The sequence below is a fragment of the Rhea pennata genome, chromosome 31 (assembly GCF_028389875.1).
Source record: "Rhea pennata isolate bPtePen1 chromosome 31, bPtePen1.pri, whole genome shotgun sequence".
Taxonomy (NCBI): Eukaryota; Metazoa; Chordata; class Aves; order Rheiformes; family Rheidae; genus Rhea; species Rhea pennata.
The window spans coordinates 585,214-605,051 of NC_084693.1; the positions used below are offsets into that span (position 1 = coordinate 585,214).

At 64.2% G+C, this 19,838-nt stretch overlaps 1 protein-coding gene across 1 annotated transcript; it reads left to right on the forward strand.

The window, feature by feature from the left end:
• Positions 1-280: 280 nt before the first annotated feature.
• CRTC2 (CREB regulated transcription coactivator 2) lies at positions 281-18,168 on the forward strand (the record flags this gene model as incomplete). The annotated part of the gene is made up of 14 exons (XM_062598119.1): positions 281-415; positions 7,016-7,117; positions 7,621-7,737; positions 7,979-8,040; positions 10,942-11,010; positions 13,006-13,109; positions 13,439-13,468; positions 13,867-13,946; positions 14,281-14,330; positions 14,511-14,755; positions 15,310-15,758; positions 16,461-16,769; positions 16,919-17,093; positions 17,369-18,168. Coding segments are annotated over 14 exons (2,136 nt in total), but the record flags the coding sequence as incomplete, so codon positions are not given.
• Positions 18,169-19,838: the final 1,670 nt, after the last annotated feature.

Below are 19,838 nucleotides of genomic sequence, written 5' to 3' on the forward strand. Positions count from 1 at the left end.
TGTAGTCGGGCCGCGCTCCCACCGCGCAGTGCGGGGGCGCCCTCGGAGCGGGCAGGGACTCCATTTCCCGCCGCCCCTTGCGGCGGAGGCGCGGGGGCCGCCGGGGTTTGTAGTGCGGACCCTCGGCGGCGCCGCGGCACCTCCCGGCACGCGGACTACCCGCCCCAGCGTGCCCCGCGCGGCGGCGGCGGCGGCAGCGGCGGCGGCGGCGGCGGCCGGAGCGGCCCGAGCAGGGAAGATGGCGGCGGCGGGCGCGGGGGCCGGGCCCGGGCCCGGGCCCGGTGCGGGCTCCTCGGCCGGCGCCGGCGCCTCCAACCCGCGCAAGTTCAGCGAGAAGATCGCGCTGCAGAAGCAGCGGCAGGCGGAGGAGACGGCGGCCTTCGAGGAGGTGATGATGGAGATCTGCTCCACCCGGGTGAGCAGGCACGGCCGCGGCCTCCGCCGCCGGATGCGCGGCGGCGCTGGGGGCGGCGGGGCATCGCCGGGGCCGCCCCGGGCTGGGGCTGGGGCCGCCGAGGGGGCGCGGAGGGGCGCGGAGGCGATGGGGGCAGGGGGCTGCGTGGGAGGGGGGGGCGCAAGCGGGAGCGGCGGGGATGGGGGCAGGGGGGTGCGGAGGGGCCAGAGGCTCCGGGAGGCCCAGGTGGGGCAGGGGGGACAGCGGGGTGCGGAGGGTCTGGGGGTCCAGGCAGGGATGGGGGGCGGGACAAGGGGGTGCAGAGAGTCTGGGGGTCCAGGTGGGCCAGGGGGGACAGCGGGGTGCAGCGGGTCTGGGGGTCCGGAGGGGACAACAGGGTGTGGAGGGACCGCGGTCCAGGTGGGGCCAGGGGGGACAGCGGGGTGCAGCGGGTCTGGGGGTCCAGGCGGGGCCAAGGGGACCTGGGGGTGCAGAGGGTCTGGGAGCCCGGGTGGGGACAGAAGGGACAAGGGAGTGTAGAGGGCCTGGGGGTCCAGATGGGGACAAGGGGGGGGTGCAGAGGATCTAGGGAGTTCAGGCGAGGACAGGGGGCATAGGGGGGTGCAGAGTGAGTGCAGGTCAGGTAGGGGGGTCAGAAATGAAGAGAGGTTGGGCAGAGGAGTTGGGGGTTCATGTGGGGCAGCAGGTGTAGAGGACTGGGGAAGTTATATGGGGGTGCAGGGGGCTGGGTGTTCAGATGGGGCATAATGGGGTGCAGAGGAGGTGGAGGTTTATGCAGGGTTGCTGAGGGATGAGATGCAGGCTGGGGGGTATTGCAACAGGATGGTTGATGTGGCGAGGTGGGGGGCACTGTCAATGAGTGCCCAGCAAGGCAGGCAATGGGGCTGGATGGGGCATCGCTCTGGGGCTTTGCCCCCAGGGGTGGGCAGAGTCCTGCCCCTCTTTGGGGGGGGGGGCTGGGAGGTGCAGAGGGGGCCAGGTGCCCCACAGAAAGCTTTGTTCCAGTAGCGTTTGCTTCCCGATGTCTGGCTGGGCTCCGGTTCTCCTTTTCTTTCTTTTCCTTGCCTGCTTTTTTTTTCCTTTCTTTCCTTCTTTCTTTTTTTTTTTCTCCTTTTTTTTTTGCTGTTGGGTTTTTCTGCACGGGTTTGCACGTGGCTTGTTCTGGTCTGTGGCTGCCGTGTGTGGGTCTTGGTGTGCACCCTGCGCGTCCTCTGTTTCCGTGTGCTGAGTTCACGTCCTGGCAATCAGATGGAAAAAGCGACTCTTGCTGCCTGTGGCGTCCGTGTGACTAAGGCTTGGCAGGTTCGCGAGAGCTCTTACTGGCAGTTGTCTTCCCAGTGCTGTGGGGGAGAGGAAGGGTCCCTGTGCCTGTGGTTCTGGGATGGGCAGTTGCCTTCAGGTTCTGGTTGTGCCCACCAGGTCTCAGTCAGCTCTGGGTGCTGGGAGAGCCCTGTCTTGGGAACACGGTTTCCAAGCTAGATGTCCTAGTAGCAACACTGCCATTTGCAAGTCACCTCTGCCGAGCGATCTTTCATAAGCTTCGGGACTCGGGAGGCTTCTCCATGAGCATCGGGGATTCTCAGTGTACTGGGAGCTTTAGGTTGAGCACTGTGTTAGTCTCTCCCGCCTGTGAGATCTGTAGGATCATGCAGCTGGCTCCCACGGGAAGTGCGGAAGCTTCATCCCTAGAGACACTTAAAATTAGATTGGCCAAAGCCTGAGAAAATACAGCGTTGAGAGCAGCACTACTGGCTTGGGCGAGCAGGCTGAGAGGGGCTTGCAGGATGCGCCTGTGTCTGGTCTCCTCATCTGTGCCTGCAGTGGCCAAGATTTCCCCATTTGGCAGCTTCTGGGGGTGGAGAATGAGTGTTGCTATTTTGCACTGACCCAAGGCTTCCCAGAACGGGGCCAAAGGGAACATAGGAGTGGAGCTGAGTGGTGCTGCTCTTGGATACTTGGGGACTGGTGGTGAAGAAGAGAGGCCAGAAATGCAGCCACGTACCTCCAGAAACATGGTTTCCCACCCCGGGGAAGCTATCTAGAAGAGATGGTCGGCTCCGGTTTGTGTTTTGCTCTGCACTGGCCCTGTGAAGTCAGTGGGGATTGTGTGAATGTTGCCAGGATTAGGATTTGGCCAGAGTTCAGCTGCCGGAGACGTGAATTCTGCCAACCCAGTCTGCAGTCCGGTAGCGGGACTCTGCAGTCTCTGCCCCCGCAGCCGGGAGCAAGTGCCGTGGGCTGCTTTGGCAGCCTCGGGGTCCAGCGGGCAAGCGCCGTCCTTCCCGGAGCAGATGCAGGACGGGGGAGGGATGGGTGAGTGCGGGGAGAGGAATGTGCAGTGAGATCAGAAAACAAGGGAGCTGGAGACACGGAGAGGCTCTTCCAGGTGCCTTGGACTGTTGGAGGGGAAGCTCTTGTGTCACCCCTGGAGTTAGTGGAACAGAGGGAACAGGAAAGCAAAGTCCACCAGGCTTTTAAAAGAGGGTTGGGATCAGAGAGCCCTTGCTGGTGTCTCAGGTCCTGCAAGGCAGCAGCACCTCAGTGACCTGACATCAACGGAGCGGAGGCTGCAGCAAGGCAAAGAGGGTCAGAGGAGCTGCGCGGGGAAGGTGATGAGGACGGAGGGTGACTCGTGCTCTGGAGGCTGGGTCCTGCTGGACGCAGCTGGCGAGCAGGCTCTGGTCCTGTTCGGAGGGAGCGATGTACTGCTCTTCCCTCCACGCCGAGCTTGCTGTGCCAGCGTCAGCACGGAGCCTGGTGCCCCGACAGGCAGGTAGGATTCCCGAGTAGGATATCTCGGCGGGTGGTTTTGGCCCCGCTGTTGTCGGGGGCTCTCTGGCACTCTGCTGTGGCAGGCGGGAGCCGTGGCCTGCGCATCGCTGGTGAGTTTGGGAGTGGGCTGGAGCCTCCCACAACATGTTTGCACAGTAAACAGCTGGTTAATGTACAGCAAAGCTGGCGGAGAGGCAGCAGGACTGTCCTCCTTGCTAATCTCTGCCCGTGGGGCTGGCCCGCCCCAGGCAGGGTCAGCTCATTGAGAAGTTCGTTCTTGCCCGTGAGCTTGGCAGCCCCAGGGAGGCACGGAGCAGCACAGCCTGGGGACGTCTTCCAGCTGCTGTTGCTCTTGCTATCCCCTGCACGAGACCTTATCCCAAGAGCTGCAGAGGCTGGTGTGCTGGAATGAGACCGCTGGTCTCGTGGGTCGTCTCCATTGTCACCTGTGTGCCCAGGGCTGGATGCCTGCCACCAACAGAGCGGGGCTGCAGGCTCTGGCAGCACTGCTCCCGAAGCACCCAGTGCTGTGGGTGGGCAGCAGGCCCCCGAGATAATGGGGTGTTTGTGCCAGCTGCCCTCCAAGAGGGACGTATGTGGTCTCTATGGCCTCTGCTGGGGCTGCTGGCAAGGAGTTTGCAGCGTGGTCGCGGGCTGGTCGCCGTCAGGAGCTCTGCCCTGCCAGACCAGGCTGCTCCCCAATGGGAACTCGCAGGTTGTCACGTGGCAGCTTGTGCCCCATATGGGCACCTCCGTCTCGACCTCACTAGCTGCAGCCGGGTTTCTCGGGAAGGGAATGGCAGGGCTCTTCCCTGGAGGAAACGCTTCCACCTCCTGTCAGCGTGTGTTGGGTCTGCTGCTCAGCTCCGAGGGCAGGAGGATCCCCTGTTCCTGCTCTCATCTCCTGCCTCCGGAGTGTGGCAGCCCCTCGAGCTTTGCCCTGTGTTTCCAGGAGGAGTTTTACTGCAGCGAATGGCTGCTTGCAGGCTCCTGCCTGACTTCAGCCTCGTCTGGCTCTGCTGGCTCCCGCAGGGACCCTGGCTTGGAGAACAGAGCAGGATCCCAGGACCTTAAGCCCCAGTGCAGCTCCTCGCTCTAATCCTGTAGTGCCAGCGCAGACAGCTGTTGACTAAATCTCCCATTTTTTTTCCCCCTGGATCTGGATTTTGCTGGTTTTAAGCTTGGGAATTTGCTATTGCAGGTTTCCTAACTGCAACCATTTCTGAGCTGCTTTTTGTGTTTTGGCAGCTCTTTCCCCAGGGCTTGTAAGAAAGCTGATGTGCACGTTGGCACTTGCTGTTGTCTGGGACTGCTCTGGCACCTGGTGGATCTAACCAAAAGGCTGATTTGTGGTGCAGGTGGTCTTGGCAGTGCCAGCTGTGGTGGCCACTGGTGGCTGGAATCAGCAGACCTGTCCTTCCCTTGTGGGATTCCCGGAGGGAGGGAAAGGCCTGCCCTGTCCTGGAGGGGTTGGAGTCTGCTGGGCCACAGCTGGCGAGCGGTGGAGTGGGTTTATGTGCACTGGCTTTGAGTCCCACTTCGATGCTGTTGAAGGAGATCGTCTGCAGGCTGCTCGCCTTGCGCCGGGCTCTTCCCAGCGGGGTGGGGACAGCATCCTGCACCCGCAACAGAGTGGTGTGATGGTGCCAGCCCAGACTGGGCTCGCCGCCGAGCCAGGGGCCATGCTCGGGGCAGGGTGCTGCTGTGCTCCTCTCTGCACTGCTCTGCTGTGCTCGGAGCCTCAGGACTGGTCTGTTTCCCGGGAAGGGGGTTGCAGAGTGTCTTCCTGTCCCTCGCGATATCAGCGGGAAGGATGAGGATGTCCGCTCTGCTCGTGGCAGGTCAATGCTCTGACCTGGTGGGGAGGGCCAGGTGTGGGACCTGGAAGGCACCAAGGCCAGCCTGGGAGCTGGGTCAGCTGTGGGCTTTGGGCAGGGGATGGATGAGAGGCTGGCGTGTCCCCTGCCCAGGTGACTGTCTGTGCTGGCAGGAGGGCTCAGCCCTGGGGAGGCCACAGACATGCTCCTGGTCACAAGCTCTTTGCTGCTCTGCCAGCTTCCTCTGGGGCTGGGGGCATTCCTGGACCGTGGGCTAGGTCTGGCCTGTTGCCCTGCTGTAGAAGGGGGCCAAGGTGCTGCTGGAGGCTTGCAGGACTGCCCCTGCTGATGATCTGTGCCGGCACTGCCCCTAGCCAGGATCGGGAAGCCGTGTGGTTATGCATTAACGCATCTTTCCTGTGCTGTGGGGTTTCCTCCACCCCAGGAGCAGGTTGGCCGATCCCTGTGGCCCGGCACACGGTGGGGGGGGGAGGGTGCTGCCGGGTGCTCCCCTCCACAGGGTGCCAAGGCTCAGTTATCTCCTGCCTGTGGTTTGCAGTGGCTCCTTCCTTCAGTCTCCCCCAGCCTGGCCTTGAGCAGGGCCAGGCGTCTAGGGCAGCGCAGGCAGCCCCGGCCCCGCAGGGCAGCCGGCTCCGAAGAGCATGCCGACCTGCTGGTTTGCCTGGGCCCTGTCTCGAGCCAAAGCCCCTGCGCTGGCACAGAGCCCAGCGGTACCTTGTGGGCTGCTGAGCTCTCCCCTCGCTGGGGGTCTGAGCATGGGGCTGGGCCGAGTCCTCTGCGCAGGGCTGCCAGCGCGGCCGAGCCCAGCCCTGGTGGGGCCGCAGGCTCCAGCTGCCCAGGGCCCTGCACGCTCCAGCCCGAAGGCCAGTTGGTTATCTCTGAGCCCCGGGGCTGCTGCCTGGAGCGCTCTGAGAAGCTGTGTTTATTCCCTCCACCGGCGTGTTGTCGCCATCCAGTCTCAGGGGCCTTTTCCAGGGAGGCAGACGCTCTCCCGTGGGGCTGGCTGCCACCCTGCTGCAGCTGCGCCGGGGATGTGGGCACCTCGCGGGCGGTGCCGTGCGGGCAGCCCTTCCTGCTTGCTCTGCCAAAGCCCCAGCCCCAGCCCGGGATCTCCCCCAGCTTCTGTGGTGCTGGCACCCCTGGCAGCCCGGGGCTGTCCTGTACAAGGTCCCTGCCAGAGAACTGGGCATCCCTGTCTTGAAGGGGACAGGATGAAGTATGGACAGCCGATGCACAGTGACATACAGAACTGGGGAGCCCAGAGTCCTCCCGCCTCACTTGGCTGGGCCCTGGGGGCTCAGTTATTGGGCTGAAGCAGGCTCGAGCTCACTCTCTGGTCTGGAGACTTGGGCACTGCAGCGTGTGGGTGACCTGTGCCTTTCCCTGCTCTGGCCTCCAGAACAAGCTGGGGCTCAGCGTCTTGCTTAGGTTTTGGCTTGTCTGAATCTTCCTGCCCTGCACCCACAAGAAAGGAAAGTCCCTTGTAGGGCCCTCCTCTGCATTAAGTGTCTTTGAAGTGGAGAAGCCCTAAAGTCAGTCCTGCATGTCTTGAACCACAGCAAGGAGGCAGGCAGGTCCCTCCTTGCCCTGCTCCCGTATGTCTTCGGGCTAGATGAGGACTGCGTATGCCGTGTGTGAGGTCAGGAGGGTCTGACGTGCCTGGCACAGGGGCTGGGGCCGAGTTCTGGGAGTGAGGGCTGTGGGTTGCCTCCTCCTTTGGATTTGGGGTGTGGAGTTGGAGCTGGGCACTCAGAAGCTTGATGCTACCTGTGGGGCAAATGTGCCTTTGAAGTGCCTAGGGCTCGGCTGAGGGATGCCACGTGGAGGGCGACCATGAGTATGACTCGCCCTCAGTGGGGCGCGGACACATCTCAGGTGTAAAGCACCAGTTCAGAGGAGGCCTAGTGCCTCGGCCTCCCTCGGCTGCGGGGCGATTGGCCTGCGTTGCTTGGCCTCTCTGACTCGCCTCTCCTCTCCTCTCCTGGCCCAGCTGCAGGCGCAGAAGCTGAGGCTGGCTCACAGCCGCGGACCCTACTACAGCGGCTCGCTGCCCAATGTCAATCAGATCGGGAGCGGCGTCTCCGAGTTCCAGGTGAGCAGCACCTCCGGCTGTGGGCTTGGGGGGCTGCCCCACACAGGGGCAAAGGTGCTGGGTGATACAAGGGCCTTATTCTGCGCAGGAGGAGTGGGGGATTGGGCACTGTACAGTGGACCTGCGGACTCAGCGTGGGCTGTGGTGGTTCTGTAACGGCAGATGTTGAGGGGAGAGTGAGGAGCCATAGGGCAGGCTGCTGTCGGGGCAGATGGGGGCAAATGGATGTTCCCTTGTAATCCCCCTCCCCGGTCCCAGCTCCATTCCCCCCCCACCGGCAGTACTGACAGCCTGTTCAGCGTGTTCAGATGCTTCCCAGAGCTGTGTGGGGGCACCTGCCAGGCCAGGTCTGCCACTGTCACCTCCAGTGTGACCCACGGACTGTGATGGGGTGGTTTCAGGGATTGTGAGGTGCGTCTCTTCCCACTGCTTCTTCCAAGACTCCCCCTCCTAGCAGACAGGCAGTCTGTTCACCCCCGATGTCTCGTGTCTCATCTCTGCAGGGCCCTTTGCACTCACCGCTGGACTCCACACGCAGCACCCGGCACCACGGCCTAGTGGAGCGAGTGCAGCGGGATCCACGCCGGATGATGTCCCCTCTTCGACGATACGTGCGCCAGATATCCTTTAGCAGCACCTGTCCCTCCCCGCTCCAGCTGCACGGGCAGACACTCTTCTCCTGCTACTGGGGCTTCTGCCCTGATCCCAGTGTCCCCAGTGCTCATCTGTTTGGGATTAGAGAGCCTTATCAAAGTGTGGTGCTCTGGCCCACGTGCAGAGTTGCCACAGCTGCTGTTGCAGCCCTGCACACTGCCCTCCCTCTGCACAGGTTCTCTGTTTGGCCCTTAACACGCTTTTCACATTGACAGCTCTCCCTACGGACCGACCTACCTGTCACCTCCACCAGAGCCCAGCTGGAGGAGGTAAAGACCCCGTGTTTCCTCTAATGCTGGCTCTCAGCACGCAGGCTGCCGAGTGCCAATCTCCAGCCCTCTCCCTCCCCGTGCCGGCAGGGCTGCTGGCGCTGGAGTCTGCGGCCTGCTCTGTGTTAAAGAGCACTGAAAGTTTGGAAACAGACGGGCTGGCAGAAGCCCAGTTTGGGAGAGTTCCTTGTAGCAGGCAGACATGCTTAGCATGTTACATGCCTTGGGGGATTTACCCAGCCTCCCCTGCCAATCCGTGAGGGAGAAACTAGGCATAGGGGGCAGAAAGAAATGCTGAGATGCAGAGAGTGAGTCTGGAAGAGCCAGACTGATCTCTCTCTTATAATTGCAGGTGTTACCCACACCTATTCTGGGCAGAACACAGCCACACAGATGAGTATTTTTAAGGCAGAATGATTTTTTTTCTGCTAAAGAGCCAGCTCTGGCACATGCAGAGACGTCTGCCTGCCTCGGCTGCTGTGGCAGTGATGGCTATTGGAAGAAGGATCTTGTCTGAGGTGAATCACCGGGTGGCTGAATTCCCGAGTACTCTGTCCCTCGGCCCTCGGAGCAGGGCAAGGACCAGCCCAGCCAAGTCTGGGTCACCCTGTGGATGGGTCCAGGCCCAAGGTTGCCCTGAATGTCCTCTGGCACTCGTCCCGGTCAGGGGGACGCAGACATCCCTTTGAGCGGCAGCTCCGCAGAGGGGCCCCTTCAGGGCTCTGTTCAGAGTGACTCAGTACTTTCAGAGGTCGCTCAGGGCTCCCGGGCTCTATTTTCAAGAGCCTTTACCCTTCCTCTGAAGTGCCGTGTATAGCACAGCTCTCCTTCACAGACCCGAGAAGCATTTCCCCCAGGTGACTGGCTCCTCCCTGGGTCTGCAAGGAGCTGCTGGTGCTCCTGCCAAGGGAAGCCCGTGTCAGTGCCGCGGCTCGAAGCCTGGTGCAGCTGGGCCGCCTTTTTGGCCTGCTGGATGCCCAAGCGAGCTGTGCAGTTTGCTGTCCCACCTCTCCAGCATGGGGGTGGCCTGAGATTGCAGGTCCCAGATGACAGGTTGGGGTTGTGTTGTGCTGTTCAGTGGCGTGCTGGGGCTCTGCTGAAGCCTGGAGGTTAATGTTGTGTCTTGCACTTTGCCCCCCACGGTGAGCTTTGGCACAGGTCGGTCCAGAGTGCAAGGGCCATGGCCTCATCTCCTAGCACCCCCCGACCCCGCAGCGTCCAAGTGCAGCTGACAGGTGCCCTCTCTGCGGTCCTTTCGAATCTTCCAGGGCAAAGCCTTTGCTGCTCTTTCCCGAAAGAGGAACATAGTTTCAAAATCTCTCCACCCCATTCCCAGCCCTGGGTGCATCACCTGTATCAAGCACAGTGGCCCTGCTTGCAGGGGCTGGTTTGGGTTTGGGCTTGGGCTCCGGGACGCGGTGCCTTGGCTGCCCCAGGCTCTCTCCCAGCTGGATGGATGGATGTTGGAGGCTGTGCCGGAGCTGAGGAGCAGAGCACGTGGGGAGCTGTGTGCCCGTCCCAGCTCTGGTGCCTGGCTCTGTGGGCAGTTTCTGGCAGAGATTCCTCCCAGGCAGCCCTTGGGAGCCATCTGCACTTGTTGTGTGGGGGTGAGTTCATCCATTGCGGGAGGTCTGTTTAACTCATGCTGAGCCATCCCTGGCCATGCTGCCCGAGGTGACTGTGGCCTGTTGCCACTCTCAGGGAACATCCCTGCCTATGTGACACAGCCCTGGCTTTACTTCCTCACTCAGTGTCCCCCAGGGTATCCACCAATGCTGCCAGCACGTTACTACTCAAGGTGTGGAAGGTCAGCTGTGTCCCCAGCCCTACCCTGGCTTCCTTTGGTGTGCCCAGCCCTTGCCTGAGCAGTGCACAGGGGCTGCCCCAGCAGACCTGGCAGGGTGCATGGGCACCCTGAGAGTGGTGTGGTGCAGGCCCTTTGCAGCCCTGCTTTTCCCTGGGACAGGCTCCCCAGGGGCGTCTTGCTGCAGGTCCTGCTGCTGACTCCTCACTCCAAGCTCAGCGGGCTTTTTTCCTCTTCCAGTTGCCTTTGGTTCCTTTGCACAGTCAGTCCGCTTGGCCTCTCACCTGAATCCCCATCAAATTCCCTTGGCATCTGCCTCTGCTCCCAGCTGAGAAGATGAGGAAGGGGACAGAGAAGGAGGGAGTCCTTTGAAAGTCCTGGGATGGAGCTGCCTCCATCTCCTTTTTTTTTTTTTTTTGGGTGGGGGGGTCTGCAGTCTTCCCCAGTTCTCTCCAGCACTGGCTCCGGAGGTTCAGGTGCACGCTTCACTACATGCCAGCTGTCTTTGTCAGCCTGTGCAAGGGCAGGAGCTCGGCATTGCTTCCTCAGTGCTCTGGGGAGGGCATGACGTGATCTCCTGCTCCAGGAGTAGAGATGCCTGTCTCGTCTGTGTGGGGCTGCTGAGGGGAGGATGATCTCCAGCGTATGGGTTCCTCTGCACTGGAGAAGGGTCAGGGATGGAGGCCCTCCAGCTGAGCATCCCCAGAATTGCTTGTTTTGGTAATTTGGGGTTTTTTCACCTGGAAGGATCTTATCTGCTCCTTCTTCCCAGGAGCTGCAAGTCATAAATAAATGCAGAGTCATGCTGCCCATTGCTACTCAACTTGGACCATTGGCTGAGTTGGGGAGGAGGGTGAGGATACCTCAGGCCAGCCCTGACCCCTTTCTGCAGGGGTGTTCCCAAGGCTAGTGGAGATGCCCCAGCTTTCATCTTGCAAAGCTCATCCATGCAAGGCAGCCTGCCTGTCCCCTCCCACTGCCCCTCAGCCTCCCTATCTCTGCCACTAGCCCTCCCTCCCTATGACCCTGGTGGGGCAGCGCCACCCTTCTCCCTGGCCCTTTCCCCCCAAGTAACCCTGCTGTTTTTTGTTACAAAGGACTATGCCCTGGGGTAACTTTCCTATGGAGAAAGGACATTTGTTTAGGCTGCCGTCGGCTCTGAACAGGTGAATGATTTTTTTATTCCATTTTCTCTTTCTCCCTGTCTGTAAGCTGGGCTCCAGCCCTTCCCCAGGACACCCAGGGTGGGCACAGCTCTGATTCTGGCAGTTCTGGTCTCCCAGGAGAGGGGAAGGGGTCTTTGGGCTGCCCCGTCAACAGAATGGGACACCCCAGGGAGGAGGTGGTCCTGTCGTGCAACGTCTCTGAGCTCCCCAAGGAACATGGCTGCTGCAGGACAACTGTGGGGAGACTGAGCTTCTGGACCCAGGGCAGGGTATCCCCCATAGGTGCAGAAGGGCACTTTACAGAGGAAGTTGGTGCAGGACTGGCTCAACATAGCCCAGGATCTCCCTGGGAGCCCTGGCTCTGTACTGGCTCTTGGGGATGGTAAATGGGTTCTGTACAGTGCTGTGGCTGTTTAGTTTTATCCCTGTCCTTGATCGCTGCATGGAGCAGAGCCTTGTGGTGGGGAGCCAGTGGAGCCTGGGCCTCCCCGGGATGTGGCCTGATCCCCGGCAAGGTGGAAAGAGCAGCAGGTTTTTGATGGGGTCTCAACCCTTGGCAGTGGGTGGGTTTGGGCACAAGGAGGAGGCTCTCCTGACTGCTCTCCTGCCTCGCCGGGCTGATGTGCCTGGGCTAGCATGGCTAGGACCCCTAGGCCAGCTCCCAGCCAGGTATGAGCGCTGGGCAGGGCTTGGGCCCTGGCACAGGCCATCGTCTGGTGTGGGGACTGCTCTTCTGTGGGGCACAGTGGGGTTTTGGCAGGGCAAGTTTGGGCCCAGGGCCAGTGAGGCATGGAGACAGCGATACTGCAGCACCTGCTGGCCCTGTCGGGGGTACCTGGCCTGGGGGCTGCTCGGAGCAGCCCCCATCCCATCTCCTCGTGGTTGATCCTGCATGGTGCTCAGCAGTGCTGGCACCCTGCAGGACTCGCCAGGGCTCAGCGCTGGCACCGGGGTCCTCGCTGCTCCGTGAGTCCTGCGAGCGTTCGCCAGCTCCCAGGCCGGGCCCCGTGCGGGAGGGGGCTGTCTCCCATGGGCGGCGGGGGGAGCTTCCTGCCTCTGAGCTGCCTCAGCTGTGCCGCAGCCGAACAATATCCCCCTTGTGCCGTCCCAGGACGTGTCATTAGCTGCAGCAGTCTTTTCCCAGCCCCTCCTCACACTCGTCTGCTTCAGACCAACTAATTGGGAACACAGTGGTTGTAATATCCTGGGGCCCTCTGCCCCCAGCCCCTCCAGGGCCCCGGGGAACAAAAGGGTCCCGGAGGAGCCTGTCCTCCCCGCAGGCCCTGTGCCAGGAGGAGGCGAGGGCTCCGGGCCTGGTGCTGCAAGGGGCAGAGCTGCCCCCTGCACGTGGGTATGCAGCAGCTTTCCCTTGGAGGAGAGAGGTCCAGCAGGCGTCTCAGGGCTGAAGCAAACCTCTCTGTGATGGACCAGGATGCCTTCACACCATGCCGCGCACTTAAAGAGTATCATGTGGGAAGAGGGGTTGACAGAAGGGGATGGAGTTCAGAGCCCAGCTCCCCATGTAGTGACTTGGCATCTGCCTCTCTGCAGCTCCAGCACTGCACAGACTTGTCCTGGGCCCTGGGCGCTGCAAGTGTTGGATGTGAAATAGTTTCAGAAGGCTTTGAAAGATATGGTTGTTCCTCTAGCAAAACCCTCCGCTCCCCTGTGCTCTCCTTCCCTTCCCCCCTGCTCTTCCCCTTTGTGAACACCCAGCTGGAGCCTGGCCTATGCCAAGCTCAGTCCCCAAGCCCTGCCTGCAGCTCCCCGCTCTCCTCCTGGCCCTGCTCTCACCCACTGTCCCGGGGCAGTCCTGACTGTGAGCAGCTTCCCCGGGCTGTCGCCAAGCTGCACCGCAGCAGGAGGCTGCAAACTGGGGACAGGGGCTGCATCCTCGCTGCTGTGCGTGCTGGCGGCTCTCCGGGATGCACGAGCTGCATCTCGGGCGCTCCGGCTGACCGGCCGGCTGACCGGCTTCTTCTCTTTTGCAATTAGAACAAATTCTGATTCTGCGCTTCACACGAGCGTGATGAATCCCAACCCCCAGGATGCGTACCTGGGCCCCTCGCAGGGTGCCCCGCCGCCCAGCCGCAGGAGCGGTGAGTAGCCCTTTGCCTTGGGGCTGCTGGCCTTTGGCAGCCCACTTTCCCCAGTGGGTCCCACTCTGTGCCTTGCCTCGTGGGGCCCCTGCACCCCAGCGGCCCAGCCCTGCAGTGCCTGTGACCGTGGCTGCACCAGGAGGCTGCCCTCCAGGATGCTTCATGGCAAGTGACAAGCATGTGGAGTGCCAGTCGAGAGCACCTTGAATTTCCCTGTGCCCTCATGCCCATCTGCTGGGGGTCACACAGCAGCCGCATTCCTGCCTTTGCTCCTGGCTGATGTCCGAGGGCCCGTGTGCTGCTGCTGACCATCGACTGCTCTCTTGCAGGTTTTCTGGACGGGAACACAGACAGCAAAGGTAAATGCCTGCCTGTGCCCACCTCACCTGACAGTCCTCGGCTTAGCACTGAGCTGTGGGAGCCCATGGCCAGCACAAATCCGTTCCCCCTTGTGGTCTTCAAAGGGCGATTGGATTAGGATGGGGCAGATGCCAAAGGGTGGGATACAGGAGGCAGCGCCCGGTTTCCTGCAGGACAAGGGCTGTGGGCGTCCCTGCTGCCCAGCAGTGCAGAGCAGACAGATCCTTCTGGGGCAGGAGGGTCTTTGATGCCCCCCTGCACCAGCAGCTCTGATCTGGTGTCCCTAGGTTGACTGTGCTGGACACAGTTAACTGCCCTGTGATGGATTTGGGACAGGGCTTGTGTGCCTGTGCTGCTCTCCCTGCACCACCCTGATCCTCTCCTCCCCCATTCCCAGTGTTTCTTTTCCAAGTGCCTCCCATTGAAGAGAACTTTGACGACAACAAGCATTCACTGAAGCCCTGGGACACCAAGAAGGTGAGTGCTGAATTGCAGTGAGCCCCACACTGCGTGCCAGGCGGTGTGGGAGCAGGGGACGGATGGGCTGCGGAAGTCTCTCCGGGGCGGGTGCGTGCTGCGATACACCACCTGGAGACCGCTGGGGAGGCAGGGCAGGAAGGTCCTTGAGGAAGTCACCAACACATCCCCCTGCCCCGCGGCCTGCTCGTGCTGAGGTTGCCGGCTTCCTGCCTCTGGAGCGTTGCAACACCAGGGCAGTCGATCTCCTTCCTGCCCTCAAACTGCTGCCAGCCAGGGGGGGGAGTGGAGATAAATACCATGGCCTCGGTTCACTCTCTCTCTGATTTCCCAGCTCTCGTCGTCCTCAGCCCGTCCACGGTCCTGCGAAGTTCCCGGGATCCAGTAAGTCCTGGACTGGGCTCGGCGGTGTGGGCTCCGCTCTTGGCGGGCGGCTGATCAGCGGGTGGTTGCAGAACTGGGCTGGACCCCAGGGGACTGAGCTGCTGGCTGCCTGCTCTGGGGGATGCTGGGGAGGGCAGCGGTGCTCCCACACTGAGCGGCTTGTCTCTCTCTTTTTCCCAGTATATTTCCATCCCCAGATCAGCCTGCCAACGTCCCCCTGATCCCCTCGGCCCTGAACACGGGCGGCTCCCTTCCCGACCTCACCAACTTGCACTTCCCCTCCCCGCTGCCCACTCCCCTCGACCCGGATGAGACTGCCTACCCCAGCCTGAGCGGGGGGAACAGCACCAGCAACCTGGCCAACACTATGACGCACCTGGGCATCAGCAGCAGCATGGGACTGGGGACAGGCTACGACTCACCAGGTGAGGGCTGCCCCCTGCCCCTGTCCTCCCGGGGGCAGGCCCTGTCCTGAGGAAGGACCCGTCCCATGGCCAGCGGCAGGGAGATGCCAGAGCCGGAGTCCCGACACGGGAAGGCCCAGGGCTGAGCAGTTCCTGGCTTAGGTGGCTGAGACCAACTACCGAGATGCACGGGGCTGGTGCAGGGAGCCAGGAGAGAGGCTTCAGGCCACGGGAGACAGGAGCAGCCCGGCCGATCTCCCCGGGAGGGTTGTGGGATCACAGTCCCGGCTGGGAGCCCGCTCCTCTCCCACCCCGGTGCTCTCCGCTCGCTGAGGATGCAGTGCCTGTGGTGCCTCGCTGGGCCGAGCCAGGAGCCGTGGTTGGTGCCAAAGCCGGTTCATTTCTGGGGTGTGTGTGTTTTTGTTGCTGTCTCCATCGTTTTGGTCTCCACCACCTTCCATCCCATCCAGGGCAGACGGGGAGCCCCAGCCTGGCCCAGTCCGGGGAGAACAAAGCCTGGGGCGCGTGGTGTTTCCGTGGGTAACGGTGGTGTCTCTTCTTTTTTGTCCCCACAGGACTTACCTCACCTATGCAGAGCTCCCTGAGTAACCCGTCCTTGCAGTCCTCGCTTAGCAACCCCAACCTGCAGGCCTCCCTGCGAAGCCCCTCGCTCCAGTCCTCCCTTAGCAACCCCTCGCTGCAGTCCTCGCAAAGCAGCTCCTCCATCCCCTCATCGCTCTCCAACCAGTCCCTGCCCTCCTCGCTCTCCTCCTCGCTCAGCAACCCGTCCCTCCCCACGTCCCCCCGCAGCCAGTCCATGCAGTCCTCCCCCAGCAACCCCAGCCTGCAGTCCAGCTTTAGCGGCTCCTCTTACCCCCCCATGGTGCAGGCGTCCATAAACACCTCGCCCCGCCGACGGGTCCCGCTCAGCCCCCTCACCCTCCCAATGGGTGGCGACTCCAGAAGGCAGCACCCCAAACAGTTCTCACCAACAATGTCACCCACATTGTCCTCCATCACCCAGGTATGCATGATCCATCGCCCGCGCTGGCCCCTGCGCCGCGCGCTCGGCTCCGTCTCCTCCTTGAGTTCTTTCTGTTGTGTCGTTTCCATCCTCATCTCCGCCACATGCCAGGGAATCCCGTCTCCCCCGCCCCGGCGTGCCGGTGGGCAGGAAGGGGAGCCAGGCAGGGCCCTGGCCCCGCAGGAGCCCTGCGCGCTCGGGGCCAGTCCCCGAGGCGGAGGATGCCCCACGTCCTGGCCGGAGCAGGGCCTGGCTCGCTCTGCTCCACGAGGGCTGTGTCCTGGGATCCCTCTCTGGAGGCTGGAGTGGGGAGCCCCGGCCCGTGGTGGGTGCTGGCAGGGGCAGGGCTGGGTGCAGGGGCTGCTCCAGAGGGGGTAGGGGCCAGCCGGGGCCAGGGCTGGCAGGTCTCAGTTTTGGTGCTGTCTCCTGGGCGGTTGGGAACCGCGGACCTGCTGCCCCGCGGTGCTCTGCTGAGGCTGCCCCGGGAGCTGATTTGTGCCCTCCCTGCTCCGGCCGGTGACGCACGTGCCGGGGAGCGGAGGGCACCCGCGGGCTGGCTGGGGCCTGCAAGGGGAGCGGGTCCGACCGTGCTGGCCCGGCCCAGGCGGGCGCCGATGCGGCGGCCTGAGCCGCGTGGTGGGGTCGGATGCCGCCGGCCCTGGCGCGGGTGCGAGCTAACCCCTCGCTCTGCTCTGTCTGCAGGGGGTGCCCCTGGACACCAGCAAGCTGCCGGCCGACCAGCGGCTCCCGCCGTACTCCTACAGCCAGCCGGGCCTGCTCCTGCAGTCCCACCCGCAGCAGAGCCAGAAGCCCCTGCCCCAGGCGGTGCAGAGCCCGCCGCAGCCAGCACTGCCCCCCGCCCCGCCGGCGCGGCCGCCCGCGCAGCCGGCGCAGCAGCCCGTGCCGCAGAGCACGGCCCCGCAGCGCCCCTACGCCTCGCCGTACCAGCCTAACGCCTCCCTGCAGCCGCAGCAGCTCGGCCAGCCCCTGAGCGACTTCGGCCTGGGCAGCGTGAGTGCTCCCGGGGCGACGGGGCCGGGAGGTGGCGGTGGGGCCCGGAGCGCCGCCCAGGCTCCGGCGGGGGGGGGACTGGGGCTGCAGCCGGGCTGCTGCTCCTCGCACTGGCACCCGAGTAACAGCCCGACCCGTCTGTCCTGCAGTTCGACCAGTTTGGCATGGGGGAAAGCCCCACGGGCAACAGCAACACCTTCTCCGAGGACCTGGGTGCCTTAAACTACCACCAGGCAGACAACGCCTACGACCCCCACGTCCTGAACCGGCAGAACCTGAGCAACTGCAGCCGCCATGGCCCCATCCCCAACATCATCCTCACAGGTGGGTGCGGAGGGGCTGGCGGTGCGTGCCGCGGCCGGGAGGCAGCGCCTCCCGCTCCGGGTCGCCGGTCCCGAGCTGCCCTGGCCACCGCGACGGGGTGGGTTGTTACAGCCTGCAGGACTTGAATCAACCCTGAGCGCCTCGTGGAGGGGATGGGGAGAGGGAGGGGGGCTCTGGTGCCCGTGGATGGAGAGAGGTGCAGGATGGCGCCGAGGGGGTGCCCGTCCGGGCCAGTCGCGCCCGCGGCGGGTCCTGACCGTCTTCTCTGTCCCCAGGGGACTCCCCGCCCGGCATCTCCAAGGAGATCGCGACGGCGCTGGCCGGGGTGCCCGGCTTCGAGGTGGACACGTCGACCCTGGGCCTGGAGGAGGATCTCAAAATCGAACCACTCACCTTGGACGGACTGAACATGCTGAGCGACCCCTACGCCCTGCTCACGGACCCGGCCGTGGAGGACTCCTTCCGGACGGACCGGCTGCAGTGAGCGGGTGCCGAGGAGAGACTCCGCGAGCAGCGCAAACAAGCCCGGCTTCCAGACCGCCGCGCGCCCCGGGGCCGGCGGCCCCGGCCCCGCGGCTGCGCCAGCCCGGCGCCCTCCTGCCCGCTCTCCCCCCAGCCCCTTTTACTTTCGTTTCCATACGGTAAAACACCCCGGGCGAGGGCGGCCGGCGCGGGCCCGGGGCCGAGCCCTGGCCGCCAGTGCGCGGAGGAGCGCCGGGGGCGCCAGCCGGGGCGCCCCGGCCCCACGGCAGGCGGTGGGGGCCCCGCGCCCGGCGGCTCTTCCCTGTACATATGTCCCGTAGCTAGAGACCCCTCCGCGCCGCCGGGGGAGGGGAGGGAAGGGGGGGGGGCTGCTTCTCTTCTGTTCCGTTTTTTTCCAGCTAATCATCATGTTTAAGGAGAAATCCCTCCCCGCGCCCCCGTTTCCCGCTACGCCGCGTGCCCCCGGCCCCGCGCCGCCGCGCCGCCGGGGGCCCCGCTCGGGGCGCGGGCCCTGTATAAAAGCACTTGTAACTTTGATCCCTCGTCTGTGGTGAGGCCGCGTCCGCGCCGGGGGTCGGGGGTGGGGGGCAGGGGGGCAGCGCCGGGCCCCCCCGCCCCCCGCCCCGCCCCGCCCCGCGGCCTCCCGGCTGCGGAGGAGGAGAAAGCCAGAGTGATTTATTATTATTATTATTTTTTAAAATATATTCTATGTTAATTAAAGCCCTCCCTGTGCGTCGGCGCGTGGCTGATTTGGGGGGCGGCGGGCCGCCCCGCTCCCCCCCCCTCCCGCCCCGCGGCGGTGCAGCGCGTCCTCCGCGCCGGCAGGGGCCGCTGGCGGCGGCGCGGCGCAGCGCGGCGCGGCGCAGCGCGGGGCCGCGGCCCGGCGGCAGGTAGCGGCGCCGGGCCCGGGGCGCCGGCGGGGGGCCGGGCCGGGGCGGCGCGGCGCGGGGCCGGTTCCGGGCGGGCGCGGCGGCGGTTCGGGGCCCGCGGGGCCGCGCGGCGCAGGGCCGGTACCGGGCGGCGCGGGGGCTGCGTGGGGCGGGCCGTGGGGCTGCGGGGCCTGCGTGGGGCGGACTCTAGGGGTCATGGGGGGTCTGTGTGGGGCCGGCTGGCCGTGGGGGCTGTGAGGCCTCCTCTGGGGTCCGTATGGGGCAGGCTGTGTGGTGCCTATGGGGCCGGCTTTGGAGCGTGTGGGGGGCTCTGCATGGGGCTCTGCGTGGGGCCGGCTGTGGGGTCTATGGGGCCGGCTGTGGGGCTTGCTGTAAGGTCTGTATGAAGCCAGCTGTGGTGTTTGTGGGGCTGGTTCCAGGGTCTGTGTGGGGCCAGCTGTAGAGTCTCTGTGGGGCTGCCTGTAGGGTCTCCATGGGGCGGGCTATGGGGCCAGCTGAAGGGTCTCTATGGGGCTGGTTAAGGGGTCTATGAGGCTGACTGTAGGGTCTCTATGGGGCTGGCTGTGGGGTCTGTGGGGCTGGCTGTGAGTAGCTCTGTGGCCACAGTGATGTTTCCTGCCGCCTGCATTTCCGCCCCACAGTTTCCACCTCGCAGCGGGCTCAGATCTGAGGCTGGGGGGCAGGTCTGTGCGGGGAGTGTGGGGGGAGAGTGGGGTGGGGGGGCTCGCAGGAGATGCAGCAGGGCAGAGGAGAACATGTGCTGGGGTAGGGGGACACATGCAGGGAACACAGTGGGGCAGGGGGGAGATGCAGTGGGGCAGGGAGGGGACACACAGGACATGCAGTGGGGCGAGGGAGGCAGCCAGTGGGGCAGGGTGGGGACACACAGTGGGGCGGCCGGGTTGCTGTGGCCTCGCCCCCCCTCCCCCCATGCCTCTCCTGCGCTTCAAGGAGCCCCTGGCCATCGCTGTGGGGCCAGCTTGCCCCAGGGCCTGGCCAATGCCCGCTATGTCCCATGGCAGGGACGGAGATGGGGGCGGGGGTCCTGCCCCCCTTCCCCCCCCCGGGTGCTCGCTGCTTCCTCTTTCTCAGCACCGCAGTGGGGCCGGTTCCTAGTCTCGCTGCGGTTGGGGTAGAAAGTGCTGCGATGCTGTGGGGGGATGTAGGGAGCCCTGCAACGCTGCATCCCCACTGCCATGGGGGACCCTCGTGCCCCACAGTTGTGGGGCCTTGTGGGGCTGTGGCACCCTTGGCCCTGCTGTCTGGGAGCCCAGCCAGGCGCGGAGCCTCCCTGCTGTTTGTGGGGGTCTGCCCCACTGTGGAGGGGATCCGGCCATAGGGTGCCCCGTGTGACCCTGACCCCTCCAAGAGG